The following is a 21356-nucleotide window of genomic DNA, read 5'->3' on the forward strand; positions in this document are numbered from 1 at the left end:
GCAGTGGTTTACTTTTTCCTACCATTGTGTGTTTCTGCCGCGGGCTGCAACTGGAGCTGCAGTAAAACACCTAACGGTGCCCATTTTGTAAAAATGGCCCCAGTCTTTTTTTCGGCATTTCTTGTTGGAAGGTCCTTCTTGAGAAATACTCTGCGTGCCAAACCAGGGTTGTTCTCTTTGTTAGTTTTGTCTTAGGTGGGATTCACCAGTGAAGCCCGCCTCTCTCCCCAGCATGTCTGGCAGTTCAGGAAGTGAGGGCAGTGTCTGAAACGCCCTGTGCTAAATCCCCTTGGTTACAGGAATGCACCCAAAGGTGATTCGCTGGCTGGCTGTTGTTGGTGGACAGCCACCCTGCTGTGTGAGTGACAGCTAGGCTGCAAATGAATTGAAGAAACCTGCATAAAAGGCGAGGTCTTTTGCTTGGAAGGCAGAGTCGACCACTGGACGAAGGAATCCGAAGAAGAACTTGGAAGAGACGCCTGCTGCAACTCCTGGACCATTGGTTTGCCCGGTGAAGCCTTGCTGCAGTTCCAAAGCTCCGAATTCCTCCCGACTAGAGAAGCCCTGCAAAGGACGACTTCTCCCCTTGGGTTGGTGGGACCAATCGACCCCAAGACGAACTCATCTGGAAATCCTCTCAGAGCTGGCTGTACTTCCATTGCTGCTGCAGGAACCGATTGCCAGGGAGAGGAACACCAGAATCCAGTTTATCGTCTTTAAGTCGGAACAGAGTTCCAGGATGACCATCTGGACTCCCATGAAGCAGGCTGACCAAGCCTCAGCCACCTCAACAGAGTGCTGGACCCCAGATGCAAGGAAAGCCCATGAGGTATCCGAGAACCGTGGTGGGGCTATTCGCGAGAAGCTGAAACTGCCGCCGATCTTCAATTCATCGTGCAGGAGTCCCCAGACGTCCTCCCTCTTGTCCCCACGACTGAGGAACAAAAGGCTCTGCCATACTACACCTTGAACAGAAGCCAGCTGGAACGACCTAAGGTACTGTAAACTAAGGAGTACTTACCTCTTGTCGTGTAGCCTTGCTAGCTCTCAGTCTTGGTTGACATTGCAGAGCTTCTTGCAGCTTTGCCCCTCACAAGCCTCCCAGCTATTTAAGTCACCCAGGGTGTAAGAAGTGTGTGTGCTATCCCAAATGGGTATCTACTGATTTATTTAAACTGAGAGTGTGTATTTTTGAAGTATATTTTAAAGTGTTACATATTTACTCCCTTCTAAAGAAGGTTTATTCAACTGACTCTTAAATTAATAAATACTTGTTTAATCAAGAAAACTTGAGAGCAAGTGTTCATTTGAATACTTGTCACTGTGAAACTCTATGTTACAACCCTGCAGCTCACATTGACCCCGCTTGAGATAAGCCTGGCTGCTCAGCCACTCTATCAACTTGTGTAGTACATGCTTCTACCAAAGGATGGGTTAAATAGTGCCAAGAGGACAAGGCTGGTGCAGTCTCCCACAGGGTACTGCATACAATCTTGCTTAACATCCGCATTTAAAGCAGTGATGTCATATTGAATTAAACTGAAAGGAACATTCCTCAAACAAACGACAATAATGGTATATACCCATTGCCGAGGTTGAAGAATGTTGATCCTTTTGGTATATTTGATTATTAATGCAATCTGTTGTTTTGATGATATAATGTACTGAAACCCAATCTATTATGCTATTAACCTTCATGTTTATCAAGAAAATACTTAAAAAATTAAATTCTATAAAAAAATATGGGTACCTTCAGTGCCCCTGTGAAAAGAGATGGCCATCCCAGCCTTCAGCCTCCTACTCCTGGGCTCAGCAATTTCTGAGGCTAATAAGACCCTCCACCCCACCTTGTGATAAAGTCCCCTGACTTGCCATACCGGTGGAGTCTCCAAGGGGTTCTGGTGTCATCACAGTGCAGGTGGCGCTGAGCCCTCGGGTGGTGTGGGGTGAATCCTCCGTCTACGCCCACAATGCCACATGCGGAGGCCAGAGCTCACCACATTCCCACCTTAAAATCTCTGGTCCCTTTAAGGGAACTAATTATGAGAGGCAGTGCTGGAGAGTTGATGGTGCCTGGCACGAGTAGAGAAATCACACCATAAAAGGCAGAACAAGCTTTTAGCCCCTCACACTACAGGGGGGTTTTGAGCAGGACCCAAAGAAAGATAGAAAGCTGAAAACAGTTAACAAATCACTTTACAAGGTCTCAACGAGGCTGAATTTAGGGTAGGTCCAGGGTGTGGAAAGCAGACAGAGGACTGCTCAGCGGGAGGGACTAGACAACACCAAGTTCAACATCGAAACTAACAGTGATCACCAGGGGCAGGGCTCATCAACCAGTCTATATGACAATACCATAGGGTGTTGCACCTGATTTTCCTTCGGCCACATCGAAACTAACAGTGATCACCAGGGGCAGGGCTCATCAACCAGTCTATATGACAATACCATAGGGTGTTGCACCTGATTTTCCTTCGGCCAGCGAGAGGCTGAAAAGCTGGGCCAGGACTTATAAAAGGAAAAACCTCTGGAAGAAAACATTGAGGCGTTGGAGAAGGACCTCATTTGGTAATGACTGGACATGGGAGCAGAATAAGAAGGAGGCGAGAGGAGAGAATCAGGTGGCTGGAAAGAGGAGGAGGCTGGAGAGAGATCCTGTTAGCTGGGGACGAAAGAGGGGCAGAGGAGAGTGACAGGAAGCCATGGGGCAGAGAAGAGTGACATGGAAGCAGGAGGCTGGTGAGAGTGACAGAGAGCAAGTGTTACATCCTGACGCCACCTATGGTCCTTCCTCTGCCATGGGACACGTGACAAACGCCTTCCTAATGCTCTGAAACATATTCCCAACCATTCAATGGCCGCCCACACTGTAGGAACCACGTCGGCCAACCCCAAGATAGCCGCCATGCCTGCATTGCATTCCATGCAATCGAAGGAGGAGCTTAACACTGTTCAAACAAATACAGAGAACAATGCTGGCTCCTCACGTTGCAACTTAGTATCTCTCTAACCACTTGTTGCTATACGCTCTTCCCTGTTCTCAACCCTGCCTTCCTTCTGGCGCCTTGGAGCACTGCTCGCTCTGTTCCGGTTCCCCTTTTTCTACCGCTGCTCTTATCTACCCGCTGGGTATTTCTCTGCAGCATACAGTCCTTAGGAACCACTGTCTTCTCTCCATCTACTCTATCCCTAGACTCTGCATACTGGTTCACCTGCGAGTTCCACAAGACCTCTACTGCTCCTCTTCTCATCAGGCCGGATTCTCTGCTACTCAAGCATCTCATCAAGGTTTTTCCACATCTGAGGCGTTTTTCTCCTTGGGGGTCCAGCCACTCTTGTGGCTGGTTCACCCTGTTCCACTTTAGGGAGTCCTGGTAGCCAGAGAGGACATCTCTACTTGCACGACACAAAAAGCAAGGACACCAGCAAACGTCAGGTGAGCTCTAAACCTATGAGCCATGATATTTGGGAGGGGGAGACAGACAGCAGAAAGAGGGGGTGGGAGAGGGAGACGGGAAGCAAGAGAGAGGAGGGAAGGAGAAAGGGAGTAAGAGAATAAGACAGAAAGGGAGAGAGGGAGAAAGGGGAAGAAGAAGGCTTGGAGGGTAGAAGAGAGAAACAGAGACCCAGGAGGATGGAGAGAAAGAGATCCAAGAGGTTGGGGAGAACGAGGACCAGGAGGCTGGGAAAAGAAGAATGTTGAAAGTTGGAAGACAAAAGTTAGCTCTGGGTACAAATATAACAAATATATTTAAGGAGGGGGGTAGAGAGAAAAGCTAAGGAGGAGGTGGTGAGAGGAATCATTTTGGACGGGGGCTGAAGAAGTCAGGGATTCCCAAGGAGGAGGTTACTAAGGAGAAGGTGGTGAATTGATGAACAGTGAGAAGAAGGGTGATCAGAGTGGAGATGAGAAACAGAGGCTTGCCGGGAGTTGGTGAGAGAAGGAGGAGTAAAGAAAGATCCAAGGATGAGAGAAGAATAGCAGGAGGAGGAGAGGGAAGAGCAGGAGGAGGAGACAGAGAAAATGTAAGTGGAAGTCTGTGGCAGGTGGGGGAATGAGCACGAGCAGGTGAAGCATGAGGATAAAGAGGGAGAGAATGAAGGAACAAAAGAAGGTTCTCCAGTTACAGGCTTTATGGCAGAACATCGAGGAGGGGGAAAAACTTGGATTGGTTCTGCGGAACCAGGTTATTAGATGGATCCTCCCCTGCATTGACCTCCGAATGGATTTATCTTGAAAGAGATCTACCTCCCGATGCATTTAGCTGAAAGGTGATCGAAGCGTTAAGCCTGTGATTGATCTATGTCGCTTCTTGGCACATACTGAGCTGAATCTAGATGAAAAAGAACCAGAAAACATCCTTCCACTGTCTAAATACTCTTAGATTGATTGGAGTCTTGCTAGTAATGAAGTTATGTCTTCACTGTATCCATCTAGATTCAAAGAGATGTACATTTCCTTCTATGGGTATTGCCAGCATCTATCTTTCGAAGCCCTGAGACCATTCCAAAGCTATACACCATGAAAGTACAGAGTTCACCAGTGAAACAAAGTGGGGTGAGAAATTGTACTTTCACTGGGCATGCAAAATGCGAAAACAAAGACATGCAGGATGTGACCTTAGGCCAAAGATTGCATACACCAAAGAGCACATTAAGGCATGAATACACAATGTTCGCTGACAATTTAGATACTCTGGAACTCTAGAAATATTTACTTCTAAATCAGAAGTCACAAACAGCTGACTGTAGTGCAGTATATATATATTCACTCATGCACAATTGCAAGGCTGCAGAAAACAGGTGAAAATGTAAGAAGGAGCTTAAAAATGGGTTTGAAAAGCCTAAACCGTGGGCGGGAGTTGGGGGTGAAGAGTGCAAGGCAGAGAGAGGGGGAGAAAGAGCTAGAGAGAAAAAGAGTGACAAGTTGGCTGCTTTAGATAACCAAGAGCCAAAGAAAATAGGTCAATACTGGTACATTTGCAGAAGCATAATAGCTCAGAAGCAGATATGTAACCCATTTTCTACTCAAAGACTACTTCTTATTCATCATCCTACCATGCAAGAACTCACTCGGAAGCAGATATTCAACCCCCGCGATCGAAGCAGAGATCACATGTGCAAGCTCCAGACATACAACAAATCAGAAACGAATTTGTAAAGCTTTTGCTCTCAGCAAAGATCACCCACTGCCAATGATAAAGGCATATATAAGATTTGGGTACTAGCTCAGGAGCAGTTGCTGCATGACGAGACAACATCAATAATGCATCAAGGCCGGCAGTGTGTCCAGTAAACACTGCAAGCTCACCTGGGCTGGGGTCCATGCTGCTTTCTTCGCCATCCTCATCAAGGTGATCAATTAAAATTATTATTGGCTCCTCATCTGTCATCAAATAAAGAAAGCATGGAGAAAAGAAGAACATGAAAACAGAGTAATCACTTAGGCTATCAAAACGAAAACAAACTAGGATTCCCATCCATTTTGTGAGATGCTTTGAGTCCCTGAAGCAAAAAGTTAAATCGGAGGAAAAGAAGCAATGTATTCTGCAGATACATTATAGCAGCAAAAGTGCAAAGTAAACCTTTGCAATTTGTATTAATAATTTTCTCCAACACATGCATATCAATCCTATGTCACAAGCAGCAGCAATGATAGCAACACTGATAGAAGTGGAGAAAGTACTAGCACAAGTCTCCTGAAAGATCTACCAAAGCACGATTTTACATTTCCCAATTTAAAAGATCACAAACAGCACCAAATAGAAATATATCAGATCGATTTCTATATAATGTGTAGGGAAGTCAGCCACAAAATAATAAGTGTTCAAATAAAGGTTCAGAGTTTCGTCCAGCTCTAGGTCAAAAGGTTTCCATTACCCAAGGTTCAAATAGTTCACAGTACCAAAAAGGGGCTCCCTTCCCCGAGCTTTCAGTTCTTCCAACAGTTCCAACACAACACAACTCCTTGAGATCCTTCCCAGCTCTTCCATCTTGGTTATCCTTTAGCAATGTCCAGAGTTCAATGCCTTGCTTTGACATCACACAAGGTTTACTTTCAGAATCAATCACAAGCTTCTTTGTGGTGCTTTAAGTGGATTTTTATAAAAGGGGTGTATTCGGTCTAGGCGCAGTTGTCGGACCACACAGTCTACTCATTACCGGACACGCAACTGACACACCATCCTTGCTCCTTCTTCATATGCTCATTGCCACAGTCTTAGCTCTACAGTGGTGCTTGGCTTATTCTCATTCCAAATCCTTACAATGCTTTACAATTGCTTGTTTAGCCACTATTTGCTTGTTGTGCTTTCACATTCGGCATGGCTCTTGCCAATGCTTGTTCTCTCAATTTACACAGTTCGCAAAGATATCCTTGTGGGTGTTGCTTGCACAGTTCCTTTAACTCGTGTGATTCCACAAAACAACTTCCATTCATAAAAGTATTCAACCATGCCTGCTTTCATTCAAATTGGTATTCAAAGCTCCAAAATACTTGCTTTGATATACATTGGTATTCAAAATACTTGTTTTCCTCAAAGTGCTTGTTTTCACTTAAATCAGTATTCAAGATACTTATTTACATCAAAGTGTTTGCTTTCTTTTAAATCAGCATTCAATGGCTTTCTTATCAGCCTTACATGCTCGCCTGCCAGGCCAATGTCCCCTTCTCTAGGCTGACTCACCCGTTGGATCTCACGGCATTTCATTGAGGCTGCCAGCTGTCACAAGTTGTCTCTCTCGTGCAGCTCCTCGCTCAGTCTCTGCATCGGCACTCCATGGCTTTGCTCCCACGAATGATGCTTCCCTCACAGCTCGTGCCTCAATCAGCAGCTTCTCCTGCTCACACAGATTTCTTTTTCGCACTCTGTCACCAGAGAGGACGGTTCCTTCAGGCTTCCTTTAGCCATGCTTCCCGCTGCATACACTCTGCATCTTCTTTGGTTCTTAGAGCACGCCGTCTGCCACGCTGTGTTCCTGGAGAGGTCTGCTCTCATCCTGCAGACGGGATTACCTGCTTCCAGAGCTGCCTCCATGTTCTTCAATCGACCTGCTTTTGAACCTCCCGCCAGGCTGATTGGTCAAAAGAAGACTACACCAGTTATTGCTGCTTTCGGAGTTTGGTAGTACTCTTAGTTGCCTCCTACTAATCCGAGGACATAACCGGTGTTTGTGTGTATGTGTATCAATAAAGAGGCTGTGTGTTTCTAGTTGGTGTCTTCCTGGTTCCAGTATATAACTAGTGTGTTTTAGGGTTTGATTTACAGGAAAAGTAGGGAAGGGAATGACAGCAGCCTATAAAGGCCTGGAGGACATTAGACTCATGATGTAAGGGTGCCTCATCACCACTCTCCAAGTCTCCTCCACCCAGATGATCCTCCCTTGCATATCCACCCCGAGGGTCAAGATGCGATAGGGATGGAATTTCCCTGGCCACCTGGGAGGAGGATATATTGGAGAAAGAAGTGAGGATGCCCTTAGATTCCTCACAGAAGTGACAACAATCTTAACTCTGAGTTGTCCCCCGTAGATGTTTCCCATTATGTCATTTTTTATTTCATTGTTGATCCTTGCTGTGTTTTTATGCAGGTGGTAATTAGCTGAGCAAATGGAGGAATTAGATTTAAGAACGGTTGTAGGCTGAAAACGTTTTTTTCCTTCTTTGCTTAATAACCTTTGAACCATTCGACAAATTTGCCACAAAGTTTAGGGGCCCGTGCCAGACATTCCTGGAAATTTGTGGCAGATTCGTCCAGTGAGTCAAAAGTAATTAGCAATAGAATTCTTGGAAATGTCAATGCAAATTGGCTTTGTCTTAACTATAGGGTGGCGATTGCCACCCTATAATATATTTGGTGCTACAGCGAAAACTTTAATTTTATGACCAAATCTTTTCAAATAGGCTAACCATTTCACAGTAGGTTAATAGGACAACTACCTTCCATTTGAAAATTATGAGATTTTCACCATTTTAACATCATTTGGATGTATATTATTTGAACTATTGGAAAATACTCTGGAAAAATGACGGTGCATGCAATGTATTTCGAAAAAAGATTAGCACAGAAATGCCCATTATTCTTCACCTCTGCTAACGCAATAGTTCCTTTCTCTTCCACTGGTGTCCTGATGGTTGGCCATATGTAGATTGTCTTCTCTGTTTATGATGAACAGCTCATCTCCATTGGGAACTGTGCCACCTGTTGTAAAAATACAAACATCCATGATTTATGTTTGTTTGAAAGTGTTTGACCATTTCATTCAGGCACATATACATTTTAATCATTCACCATTCTTCCTATTGGAGCAACGCGTACTGTCATTCTCTATAAGCATCATCAAATAGGTCAAAGGTGGTGAAAACATAAAACCCCAGCCTCTCTGAGAACTCTATGAGCAAAACGTATTTTGGCACATTACACAAGAACTAATGTTTCTCCTGTCCCAGCCCTGTATCGCGCTCTCCTTCTTGCTAAGCTACAGTGTGGTTTCCCAATGAGTGGGGCAGACCCAAAGTTAGGTTTTGGCAGTGTCTGTAAAAGGGCCAAAGGCGATGCTGGAATACAAAGTTCGGTGACGCCAGAAAGTAAATCAAACCATGGGTTTCTGCGACTAACACAATAGTCAAATAAAACAAATAAAACAATACCACAGACAAAACACAATAGAAACTAAATCTGGGCTCGCTACCTAACAGAACAAGTAAATACAACCAGGTTGTCAGAATGGCCTAAATGTAAGTATAAACTTCACTCAAATATATATTTTTTCTTGTGCGGATTCTCACTTATTTTGTGTACCCAGGACCTGAACACCTTACAAACTCAAGCAAGTGGTCTGTCTGAACTGAAGTAAACTACGTACTATTTGGTTTGACATAATGCACCCACAAAAGTTAGGTTTCCTATGAAATGCATTTCGGATGCAGAGAGATGCACTGAAGGACTGTTTACAAAGCTCCCAGAGTAGTGCGTGGCTTTCTCTGTATTATGTTTTTTTCCTAGAATTAAAACGAAATAACAGAATATGATTTACATGCCCAATTTTCACAGGCAAGACATTAGGTATTTATAAATAGTAGTAGATTGTTTATGCATTTCAAAATATGCTCAGTTTTCATTGTTAGCTGTCAGGTTGTGATATGTTGCTCCCTTATTAGCACTGTGGCAGGGTTGGTGTGGAGATAGCTGGCATCTGTTGTGGTGATTGGGGACTGCGAATTATCAGCACAATAACCAATGAACTACATCTCCCAGGCGTCCCGCGCACTTGTTTGCTGCATCAGCAATGACAGTCCAGCAACTGGCAACACAGCAATAAAAGCTGTACACTGTGTCTATCAGACCACTACTCAACAAGCTTCAGTGTTAGTTGTGCTGAGTCTTCTGTACCTATTTTGATTCTTTGTAACTTGACCTCAAGTCTATGTTGTGTCCGGCAAAAGCTATTTGGATTGTGATAGTGTAATGGATTTGGATAAGATAAAGACAGACCACGGCTTCATGCTCTGACTGCAATTGGAGCATCCTATTTTTATGGATCGGGTGACTTTCTCTAGTGCTTATTTACTGTGGAACGAATGTGTTGCGACTCCTGGATTATGCTTGATCTGTACCCCTCTGGAACCAGGACTGATCTCTCCGGAATGTTGGACTGCTTGCTGCTCATCCACATTGTTGGGTTGGTTTCCCAATAACCATCAATTTTTGAACTGCTAGCATCATTACCACTGGATTTTGCTGCAGGTATACATTTTGCGGATTTGAATAACACAAAATTTCAGAAATGGTTTCCAATTGGCTTCCGGGGCACATATCATGGGAGCGCTGTTGTAATAATTGTGTGTATTCCATTTTTCTTGCTACAGCCGAGGACAGTCTTTGGCCTAATTGACAAGCCTCTGAGTGTACCCGATATTTCAGGCTATTGCACTGACAGAAAGGACACCCATCTACTTGGGACCTATTATAGGAGTTCCAAAGTAAAACATGAAAGATACATTAGGGTGCACCTGGGCAGGCTGCTGTGTTCACATAGAAAATTATACTGGTTTAATACAACCTGAAGTATTTCAAATAGGAGTAAACTGACAGCATCCTGCTGACCTTTAGTTATAATACAGTGTAAAGATAATTTGTTTACATGTCTTGAATAAATCCCCTTGAATAAGGAATAGAACACATTTTAATAGTCAATTGCATATGGCGAACAAAATAGCACAACTGTTGAAAAATTCATGGTTATTTAATATTTGTTTACCCAACCCTTTCAGTGTCTTTTCTCCAAAAAACAAAGAGCTATGGCAAAACACAGACAACTTGTTAATTTCTTTATTGTAGGCAGACTAAATTTTGTGGCTGGCTCAGCTTCCTTGTGGCCGGAGACCCAGATTTGAGGTCATGACATCGTTTTTTAATTTCTTTTTTATTTATTAGTGTATTATTGTCCCGGGAGGATAGCTCAGTGGCAACCTGCGCTTCTTGGAAGCAAGATGACACGAAGCAACAAAGGTTCGATCCCCGCGTCCACGCTTAGAAACCTCTGGGTGTTTAAGCGCGTTATAAATACGTAACTAAGACAAAAAAAAACAATTATGCAACTAAGAAAAGAACTAATTCCTGTAACAGCGCCTCGATGCCCGCGGGCTGTGTGAGCGCTTTAAAAATGTAAAATAAATAAATCGTTATTAAACTTTTACACAAATTCAATAACTACTTAAAAGAATACAATTAATTAAAAAAGCACAATTCATAATTCACATTAATAATTTCAAATTTGCATCCTCATGGTCAAGTTTGGGTTAATATCACAATCCTTAAAATATATACAGACAGACCAGCAAGCAAGCTTGATATTATTTCATAAGCAATAAAATACATAGATCATATATATAAACAAATAGGACAGCTAAAACAAAGAAAACATATCCTAGTCTAAGTTAGGTGTAAACTGCAATCCATACATAGTAATAATCATATATTTGGAGCAGGAGTTTAGGCATTATCATCATCCTATTATTATTACTAGCAGTTATAATACACATAATCAAGGATATTGTTCACAATAGGTTGACACTATATAAATCTTAGCGTTACCTTTACTTATCAAGATCAGTTAGCAATTGAACCTCATCCTCAAATTTACGTAGACATTCATCCACCTTCTTCCAAATCTGAGTTGTAGCAACAATGAAACATTTGTTAAATCCCATTAAGCATCAGAGCCAGAAAGTTTCACTCTGAATATATTCTTGATCAAACTCAAACTTGGATAAGTATTTATCATATATCAGATCCATCTTTGGGCAGCATGTAATTACATGTCTCGCAGTTTCAAGGATATTATCCTGACGACATAGGCTACATGTTCTTTTATTGATAGGAAGGCCTGTCCAAGCACCCCTAACACCTAATACATTCAATCGATTGAATCTGATATCCATTAATGTACGTGTATATTGGAATGGTAATAGTTTCAAATAGTTTTGAGGTTTCTTGAATTCACAGGGCATCTTAGCATATATACATAGAGATTTCATACTAGCAACATTCGCATTACTCATTACCCAATCCCACTGCTCAATAGATTTTTTTGATGGATTTCTTAACTGCACCTTTGCCATAACCCCATTTAGGGGACCAACCAATTCTGTCAAAGAGTCGATAAATTCTTTCTTGAAAGCTATTCAGGGCTTTACTTTTGCCCCCTTCTAAGCCCTCTCAGAAAATAGATGGTAGAGTATCAGGAGGTGCGTATTTAATCTTAATATAGAGCATCGCTCTATTTAATTCTATACGGGAGGACAGGGATGTAAGTCCCAGTTCAAGCCGTATAGCCTGAATTGGTGTGTATGATGTAAGCCCCCATATTCTACTCCAGATCAGCACTTCAGTTCCATCAGCCCAGTCTGACCAGTCAGGATAAGAGGCTTCGAGACAGTATAGAAATATAGCAGTCAGTTTCTCCGTATATACATTCATAATGCCCACAAGGCTATAACCTGCTGTTTTGTTAGAAAAGCACACAACTGCCTTTAGAGTGGCCAAAACTTTGGTTGTTTTACTTTGTTTTACCATGGGGTTGGTTTTGTTGTGATTAGTCCAAACCTCATGTCGTAGATATTTGTAGGATTTAACATTATTAATAACACGCAGCACACATGAGATTCCAGATTTTTTACAGCAGTTGCGTCCCATAGACATAAACTGAGCTTTGGACAGGTTCACCTTTAGGCCATTATCTGAAAGATATTTGCAGACTTCCCTTGCACTGTTACAAATACCTATATATGTATTATCAAAGATAATGATATTGTCGGTGTAGCTTATCCAGCCAATCTTGCGCGTACCTATTTTAGGGAAGGCATTCATTTTTTCCCAAAAGAGATTTCCCAAGTCTGACATATACAAATTATAAAAGATAGGTGCCAGGGTACATCCTTGACGTACCCCCCTATTAATAGGTATCAGTTCAGACATGGTGCCATCATTATCAAGCCTTCTCTCACTATAGAACATCATACTAAGATATAGAAGATGTTTGGGCATACCAAGTGCTTCAATTTTATTCCATAGCCTCCCCCGCTCGACAGTGTCGAAAGCGGAGGAAAAATCTACAAACTGCATATATAAGGGGGGCTGATCTATACCCTTAGTCTGCTCTATCAAATTATTGACGACGAAGATATTATCTATTGTGCAGTGCACATCTGGTATGCATCCGTCGTCAATCCATTTGTTAATTTCCTTTAGAATAAGGGTACAGAATATCTTGCTTTGGACGTCAGTTAATGCCAGCAGACGGTAATTATCAGGAAGTTTACAGGATCCACTCTTATGTACAGAGATAATGTTAGACATTTTCCAAGATTCAGGCATAATGCCGGTATAAATCAGTTTTTGGAAAATGGTGTTCAGCAAATGGGCCCAGATCTCTGGATTACTTTTTATAACATTATTACACAGCCCGTTAGGGCTGGGGGCTCTAGATGTTTTCATATAATTATTGATATAATATCCTCTGTGCATATACTCATCTTATTGATAGGATTAGTTATCATCCTATTGGCTTCTCCCTTGAATTTCTCTGTTAGAAACTCAAACCAGCTGGCGTTATTAAAAGGTATTATACACTCCTGCTTACCAATATTAGCTATTGACTTAAAGCTAGCCCAAAAGTCCTGTGTTGCTGTACCCTTCTGCCTACCTTAGCGCCAAGATACCTCCGGGTGAACGTGTGCTTTAGAAATTCATTTAACATAACATAACATAATCCCCCAGAGGATCATAGATATTAATCAACAAAAGGTTGTCACCCTTCCCAAGCTCTATCTCAACCACTAGTACATTAGGATTTATAGCGCTTTGGACATATTCATGAGAATTAAGTATATTAGACACTAAGGTAATGAGTCCTCCATATGGTCTACCCTGTGCGCCTTTTCTAGCATAATGATATATGGTATATCTATCAAAATTAATAGATTGCATAGACCAAGTCACTTGAAAAAAAACGACTTGAGCCATATTAAAAAGTTTATATGAACCTAATTCAGACAGAAGATGGCGATGGCCCCTAGTATCCCATGAGATTATATTGAGGGCTTCTCAATTACTAATAACAACAGGTGGTAGGTAGGAAGGAGCATAGCCACTTCCAATGAGCTTTAACAGCATCATCGTTATCCTGAGACATTTTATTGCTCCCTCTACGTTCAGTTAGCACAGCTTTTTTCTCATTTTCATGTTTCCCATCATATTTATCTTTATATACTCCAACAACCAACACATAGCCACTTGCTTCCAAGTCCTCTTTAGCATCTCTAATCAGACAAACAACAGCTTCTGATAAGCAATGTACCTGCGTTATCATGTCAGAGCATTGCTCCACACATTTAAAATCCCCACTTTTTATGACCCTCAGAGCCAGCTGTGCATTCAATATTTCCATAAGCCTACTCTGATTTATAGGCTTCTTTTTTTTCTTAGCTATAATCGATATAGTAAACTGTTTTGCTGGAAGACAATTAGTCTCTCTCTCATCGTTCTTCAGTCTCTCACTTACTCTCTGGTCTTTTCTTGTTGTTAATCGGGGTACCTCCTGTATTGGGCTTACAAATTTTACTTTGGATTTCTTTTTATGAATAGGGGTTTTTATTAATTCAATGGTAATATCACCACTGCTATCTAAGGTAGTATCTGTGACATCCACAGAATTGGTACTGGAATCCTCAGATAGTAGTTCCGTCTCATGATGTGGAGTCGAGTTCTTAACCTTTGTTTTGGTTTTCGTTTTTTCAGCTTTTTTTATCTGATCCCATGAGCCATGTAGTCAGGTTGCCCATTTTAAGGGCTATCCTTTTAGCTTTCCTAGCTGCTTTTTTTCTCCCTCTCTTTGAGATAGGCTTACTAGGCATGACTACACATTCAGAGTCATTCATTTCCAACTCTTCAATAGTATCCTGCTGAGGTTCTGTTAACTTTTTATTTTTCCTTCTTATCTCGCTTTTAGACTCTCACTTTTAGACTTTTCACTCTCACAGTTACTACCAGCCATAATTTCTACTAAAGTAGATTCCAGATTTTCATTACATAATTCTGCAGTTGATTTCGTAATTATATTCTCTCTTTGGTTAGTAGGCTTCACAGGATCTATAACAGTGTTCAGCTTAGTCATATCTTTAAGCAAACCCGCATTATTTCTGACTTGTGAGACAACTGTATAGCATAATCAGTGCACAGTACGGAATATCACTTTACACCACATGCATCAATAATTCATGGGGCAATTTGCGAGTCAGGCTTCACACTTGTGAGTGACCCTGCACAACATTGGCACGTTTTTCCAGCTCGCCTCTAGGTGGCCTCAGCTCGCTTTGGGTCTACTAACTGAACGAGGCTCTGTACAGGCTCACGTCGGAGTGGCAATGCAAAGAGATGCGTCCACCGACACCTACACCATGGGTGGCTCAGCAACGGGCTGGGTCCCTCGGCACCCTCACCAACAATTAGGGTCAGCAGAAGAGAGTCTCGTATTGCATTCCTGCCGCTTCCCAACGCCAAACGCCGAACACAGTGGAGGAAGGCACCTTCCAACGCTCAACGCTCGTCAAACCGTCACTGCGTAGAAAATGCAGCCGCTTCCGACAACCGTATCACGTATTTCGTATGTTGTAAGCTCTTGCAGACCAGATCTCGCTTCTGGCTTGATAACGTTTGGTCATGACATCATGTCATTCATTTTCACACAAAAAAACATCATAAACCCTGGAGAAAATGTCTGGCCAGATAGTTATAAAGATAAATAATTGAGATTAGGCATTTTACCGGAGGTCAGGATTGACTGTTAGGAAAAATAGGTTGAGTTTAGATGAGTGTAAATTCACTCTATAAAGCAGGCCCAAAGTGGGGCTGAAACACGCAGATTCCTGAGTTACATGGTGAGCAGATTTATTTGAGGGTCAGCATGATTTTTAGCAATGGATGCAGCCAGATGTGTTATATTTACATGGCAGCCAGTCTGAATGCTAATGCATAGCTAACAATTAAAAAGGAGCACATTTTCAAATAAATAAACCATCTACAACTAAGTGTAAATACTTAATGTTTTGCATGATATAACTGGGCATATACATTGCAATAGATAATTTATTTTGATTCAGGGAACATTTTGTTTTTCTTAATAAAATACAGGTAATGTCACACACCAGTCTGAGCACGTTGTAAAAACTACTGCATAGCAATGTCCCTTTGCAGGCCAAAATACACTTTAAATGAACAGGAGTTCTTCTAAAGGGACACAAGTGTGCATGTGTTGGTGTGTGGTTGAGGGTGCATAATCTTAAAGCCAATAGTAAGTAGTTTACATAAGTTGCGAAAAACAGCTTGCTTTAGCTTAGAAGTTGTTAAACTCTGCTTGTATCAAATATGTGACAGGATAATGTGAACACCTCATTGGATATTGCTATAAATTGGGTTGGCAAACCATGCCCTAATACAGACTACAACCTAAGCATACAGACCTTTTAAAAGAAATCTCTGAGGCCATTTGTGGTCTTTAAGAACAGAAAAATAGTCCTTCCCGCAGAGGGGCGCTTATGGACTATTTTTTGATTGTTTAAGGGACTTAGGTTTAGTCACCCTATGTTTCCTAGGGTCATCCAGACGTTGACCCCTTGCTAACTGTGCTCAGAGAGGTACAGCTCCACCTCACTGATGAGGCCCAACAAGGCAGAAACACGTGTATGGTTTTGCTGTTGGTACTCTTGTTCAGAAGTGAATTGCCATAGCATTTCGGTGCTGGACTGCACATGTGGGCGGGACAAAGGCTGAAATGCAAATGGATATTTCCCATCTGTGAAAGGTAGAGTGAGCTAACGTGTGGCTGCAGACTCTTGAGTGGGTACCTTCCCAAAGAACAGGTAAATGGGCCTTGTTCATTCTCGCAGAGGGGCGCCTATGGACTATTTTTTGAGTCTTTAAGAACTACTCTCCATGGAGAAACTTTCCAATCTTTATCAAACATTTTTAAAAAAGCAGTCGGCAGATAAAGTGGTTGGCAAAGATTTCCAGACAGCATTAAGGCTTGCTTTCTAGTCTTAGGCACACTTACGGCCTTCTTACACATTTAGGATAACAAACTCGCTATCTCAAATGTTGATAATCCTTGTCACTTTCATCCACTTAAATCTCAATGTAGTTGCTTCTGCCTTAGCTAAAAAAAAGTTCACCAACACACACAAGTGCATTTCATCACAAGCATTATCACTGCTACCCATGTTATTAAAAACATCAACGGCAAACTTGGTCTCCTCTCATCTGGCGGCAAAGTCACCTTAAAGTCATATGCTGAAAACATGCAAACCTTACCGCAAACCTCTATACCACATCATTCCTCATAAGTCCCTAGTGCAATGCTTGGTAATAACAACGATAGCCAGATTTTCCTCAAGCTTAATGTACACAAAAGGAGGGTTTACTGCCAGATTTCATAGATTCCAGTATCAAGAAGCAAAACTGGACCACCAGGATCTGCTCTTTATTATTTTTTTATTGCGATTTAGTTTAAATAAAACTTTACACAATATTTTTTCACATAAACCAACGAAAAGAAAAGAATAAAAGTATCAATATATCTAACCAAAATTGATGAAAAGGAAAAAAAAACGAATAATATACATTATATGGTATAATACAATAAAGGTAATACAATTTGTTTGTTACCTCATAAATCCTAAACATTTCTCTTCAATTCATGTACAATTAAAATTAATGGCTGTTAAAAATCGACCAAGTCCCAGAATTAGAGACAGATTCTCCCCCCACATGAGTCTTGACCTCATCATCTCCTTTGAACTGCGCGTGGAGAAACTGTAGCTTTCTTTGGGGAATTATCGCATTCTAAACGAGGATAGATTTTGGCATTCCAGAGTTCAATGCTTAAACGTTTACGCACCCCCACTCATGTTGCAGAAACAACAAGACATTGATTGATGTTCCTCGCCTCAGTGTTTGCTCCGTTCTTTGGTTGAAAAATTGGTTTAACCTAAATCGCATGTATATCGTATGGACCTTAACACATGGAATGCATTTGAGATATACGCAGCGATTGCCCCGCCTACACGGAAACCTTGCCTATTCCTAGTAAGTTGAATAGGTGGCCAAAGACTCCAAAGTCAAACGCCAATCGTCCCTGAAAATGTTTTTCTTAATGGCCTCAGGATTTGCCATTAATTCCATCTCGGAGGATCCAATACGGTCCAACAGTGTATTCATAGAGCCCCTGAAAAGCTTACCAGGTTTAACAGAGGATAAAGTAACGATTTCTTTGAAATCGTAAAAAATTGAATTATGGGGTGGAGAAAGAAATTTGGCAAGGATCAACAGCTGTTTCCATTGAAATTGGGCATTCAGGGAGATTAGATTTAGCTTGTGTCTCAAAATCAACCCTGGAACAGTGCTCGAAAGCCCCAGCACATTTTCCCATATCGTGGCCCGTATGGAATCTAACGTGGCTCCTAGGTTTACAGATGCAATATCTAGGCCATACAATAGGATGGGCTCAATCTTGCCCAAGTAGTACTTTATGACAGGGAGACAAAAATATCTGCATAGCTTTTTATAAATGATCTTCATATGGGACAGCAAGAGTTCGACCCTTTCCGTACCCAAGGACCACCACATTGTTTTAGGCTTTTTGTTATTGGAAAACACTACCACCTTAAATTTGTGTCTGTTGACCTTTAGATTGTTTATGAGGGTATACTGGAAACAGATGTGCAGCTTGTTTGGGATGTCCTGCTGAGTCCTATCAAAGATGAAAATATTGTACGCGAAGGCCAAACAATTAAGCTGTAAATGGGACAAATTAACCGGGACCACTTGTTGGGTAGCTCACAGCTCTTCGATGTCTCTTAGATATAAATTGAAAAGGGTTGGTACGAGGGTATGACCCTGTCTAAGGGCTAAATTGGTCAGAATTGGCCTGGACTGTTAGGCAGAAACCTGTGCAGTTCCCTTAGGGACCGCTGCAAAAGATTTAAGACTACAAGTGTTTGGCAGTAAACCCACTTGGTAGCAGTCTGTACCACACAGATTCACTTGGTAGCTGTGGCTGAGCAGTCAGACTTCCCTCAAGAAGAGTTAGGCAGTATGCAGAGTATACACGATAGGTACAGAGATACAGTAGAACAAACAAACACTGACCAGAGCTTTGGTGTAAAAGTATATGATTAGTTATTTAAAGACACACTTGTGATTTACGCTAGCAAAAAAAGGTAAGTAAATTTAGCACACAGTCACTATCATATATATATACAACCCTATTCACTTATTAGACAAGTCTTAGTGAGAAACACCACTTATTTTCAGACGGAGGTGAGTGCTTAACATAAGATGACACTATAATAAGTTATTAAGAAAGGGAGGGAAAAAGGCAGAGTTAAGGAAGCACACAAGTTTCAATACTTTTAAAAGAACCACAGGAAGGCAGGATAGGCAGAGTTCTACTGGAGAGCAAGGAAGTCAATTGCAAGGCCCACTCTTGGAGAGAGCAAGCAGAAGGGGTCCAGGTACGCACAGTGGGGTTATGCCCAAAGAGTCTTGTAGATAGTTTGCACAAAAAGGATGAAATTAAAGTCAGGAAAAGTTAGCTAGGTTGTCCCAGGCTAGCCCAGGTTAGAAAGTCGAGGCTTTACTGTCACCCCGAACGATCTGTCGCAAGGGAAGCCAGGCGGGACACAGTACCTTAAGTGTGAAGGAAGCTCCAGCGGGGGCAGTTGTTCCTGGCAGCAGGTGCAAGTCGGTGTTTCATCCAGAGGAAGAGGAGGTCTCGCTGTGGAGGAAAGATGAAGGTCTTTCACTGCCAGGGAAGAAAGCAGCCGCGGAGTTCTTCGGTTAAAAGGTACTACCCTTCTCTTCGCGGTAGTGGTAAACCATGGTAATCCGGTTGCCGGGGTGCTTAGCACGGGCAAGGCGGACACGAGATGCTCCAGGAAGGTGAAAAGAAGGCAAAACTGGTTATCCCCACCAGTCAAAGGAAGAAGACTCTCCGGACTGGAGATCTCCTCTGTCGTCGGGAAAAGTGGTGAGACGGTTCAGCAGGGCTCCACCGGTGGTGTCGTCGTTGCAGGTCGGCTCAGCTTCTCCCTCCTCAGATTCTTAGGTCCTGTGGCGACTTCTGAAGTTCCAGTCCCCAAAGCCCTGCTTTTTTGCAGCACACCCACATTCACTCAGCCTAGCTGTCAATCAAACATGCTAAGTGGTGAGCCGGCCGGCTCACCACTTGGGCCAATCGCACAAGAGTGCGACTTGAGTTACCAAGGTAACTCAGTCCAGGGTGCCTAAACCCCCTCCCACACATCCTGTGGTACCGAGACAGAGTGGCACCACTTTTGGAGGCTTCTGTGGAGAAGCCCGCCAAAAAATGGAACAAAGGGCTCGACTTGGGTTGGAGTCACAGAAGAGAACACAAACAGCATTTTAGAATCGAGTTCTGGCAAAAAATACCAACCGGTGAATTAATATTAAATAAATATACCGGCGGTATGTTCTAGGCTATAATAATTAAATAATTAAAGTTGGTAGCCTCGAACAATGGGAAAATCCCATAGAGATATATTTGCGGTCGAATATAAAAAGTAGTATCCACTGCCACCAGCCAAAACTCGATCAGGGGGGACGGAGACGTACCCCCTCGAACAACAGACCCCGGGGCAATGGAATTGCCCCGACCAGTACGTCCACAATATGATGGTTTGTACTGGTTTCTGTTCATAATTTGGGACTAGTAAAGCCAATGGTGACTTTACATGCCCTGGGAGACAGTAGTCAGTCCCAGGGTATGGAGTCTATGTTGGGGGGTCGCTACGACACCCCTGGGTTATGGCACGGAGGGTGCTGTGTAACCCACATCAAAAACACATGAGACCCTATGGAGTAAAAGACCCCATAGCCCATAAAACACATTGACAGATAAAGGAACACCTCAAATCATGTCTAAGAGTGGGAGTAAAAAGAATCTCACTCTTAGCAGGAGAAAAAATAAACCCCAAAAATCCAGCAAAGCTGCTGGGGGACTCACTAGGTTTGGGAAATTAGCCTTACAGAGAATTCTCCCTAACATGGACACCGACCCTTGCTTAGTAAGGCACCCCTCAACCTAGAGTTATTGTGGAGTAGTGCAATTAACTGCACCCATTTTCTCTGCACCTTAAGTTCCAGTAATTTGCCCCAGAGCAACTGAAGGCAGAAGACAAATCCAGGGAAGCCATATATATGTTATGTGAGAAACCTGAAGGTGTCTCACCCGGTAGTCCCCAAGGATCTGTCATCCAGGTGGCCAGGACACGGCCATCGCTTTTGGATTCAGTCCCGGGGAGGTGTAGCAGTGCGGCAGGATCACCTGGGTGAGAGGTTCTCGGGGAGTGTGAGTGGAACACCGGATGGCGAGATGCGGTATTCCCTTCCCTGTAACACCTTATTCCCAAAACTTCCAAGTAGGATACTCAGGACCTCCTCCCTCCTCCCCCCTTTCACAACACAAACACTTTCTCATGGACAGCTCGCTATGAGAGAAAATGGACTAACACCCGAGGCATATACCTGACAAGTCCCAATACAATGGTCAGGCAGGGTCAGGCAATTACGGACCATCACACACCTGACTTCCATTACACTTTCCCACACGGATAAAAGGCGTAGCATGAGGGCACACTCTGAGGGAGGTAAAGCACACAAGGAAACAGCAGTTCCAAGAAGGCAGATTAAAACGAGGAGAAAGACTGCGAAACAGAAGGGAATGGCAAGGAGGGAAGTGCCCTTAACCTTTTCGACAAGGAACTGTTACTTTCACAAAAC

The 21356-nt window shown here is 42.7% G+C and overlaps 1 protein-coding gene across 2 annotated transcripts in view; it reads right to left on the bottom strand.

Moving 5' to 3' along the window:
* Positions 1-21356, bottom strand: part of LOC138521152 (zinc finger protein 398-like) — a 405528-nt gene that overhangs the window by 109549 nt on the left and 274623 nt on the right. For both annotated transcript variants that reach the window (XM_069633731.1, XM_069633730.1), the window contains exons 4-5: positions 8088-8201; positions 5312-5386 (exon numbers count right to left, since the gene is read on the bottom strand). In XM_069633731.1, the coding sequence (XP_069489832.1) occupies positions 5312-5386; positions 8088-8201 (189 nt within the window). The remainder of the gene's footprint in view (positions 1-5311; positions 5387-8087; positions 8202-21356) is intronic.

This window comes from Ambystoma mexicanum, chromosome 13 (genome assembly GCF_040938575.1).
Source record: "Ambystoma mexicanum isolate Mex_15411 chromosome 13, UKY_AmexF1_1, whole genome shotgun sequence".
Classification (NCBI taxonomy): Eukaryota; Metazoa; Chordata; class Amphibia; order Caudata; family Ambystomatidae; genus Ambystoma; species Ambystoma mexicanum.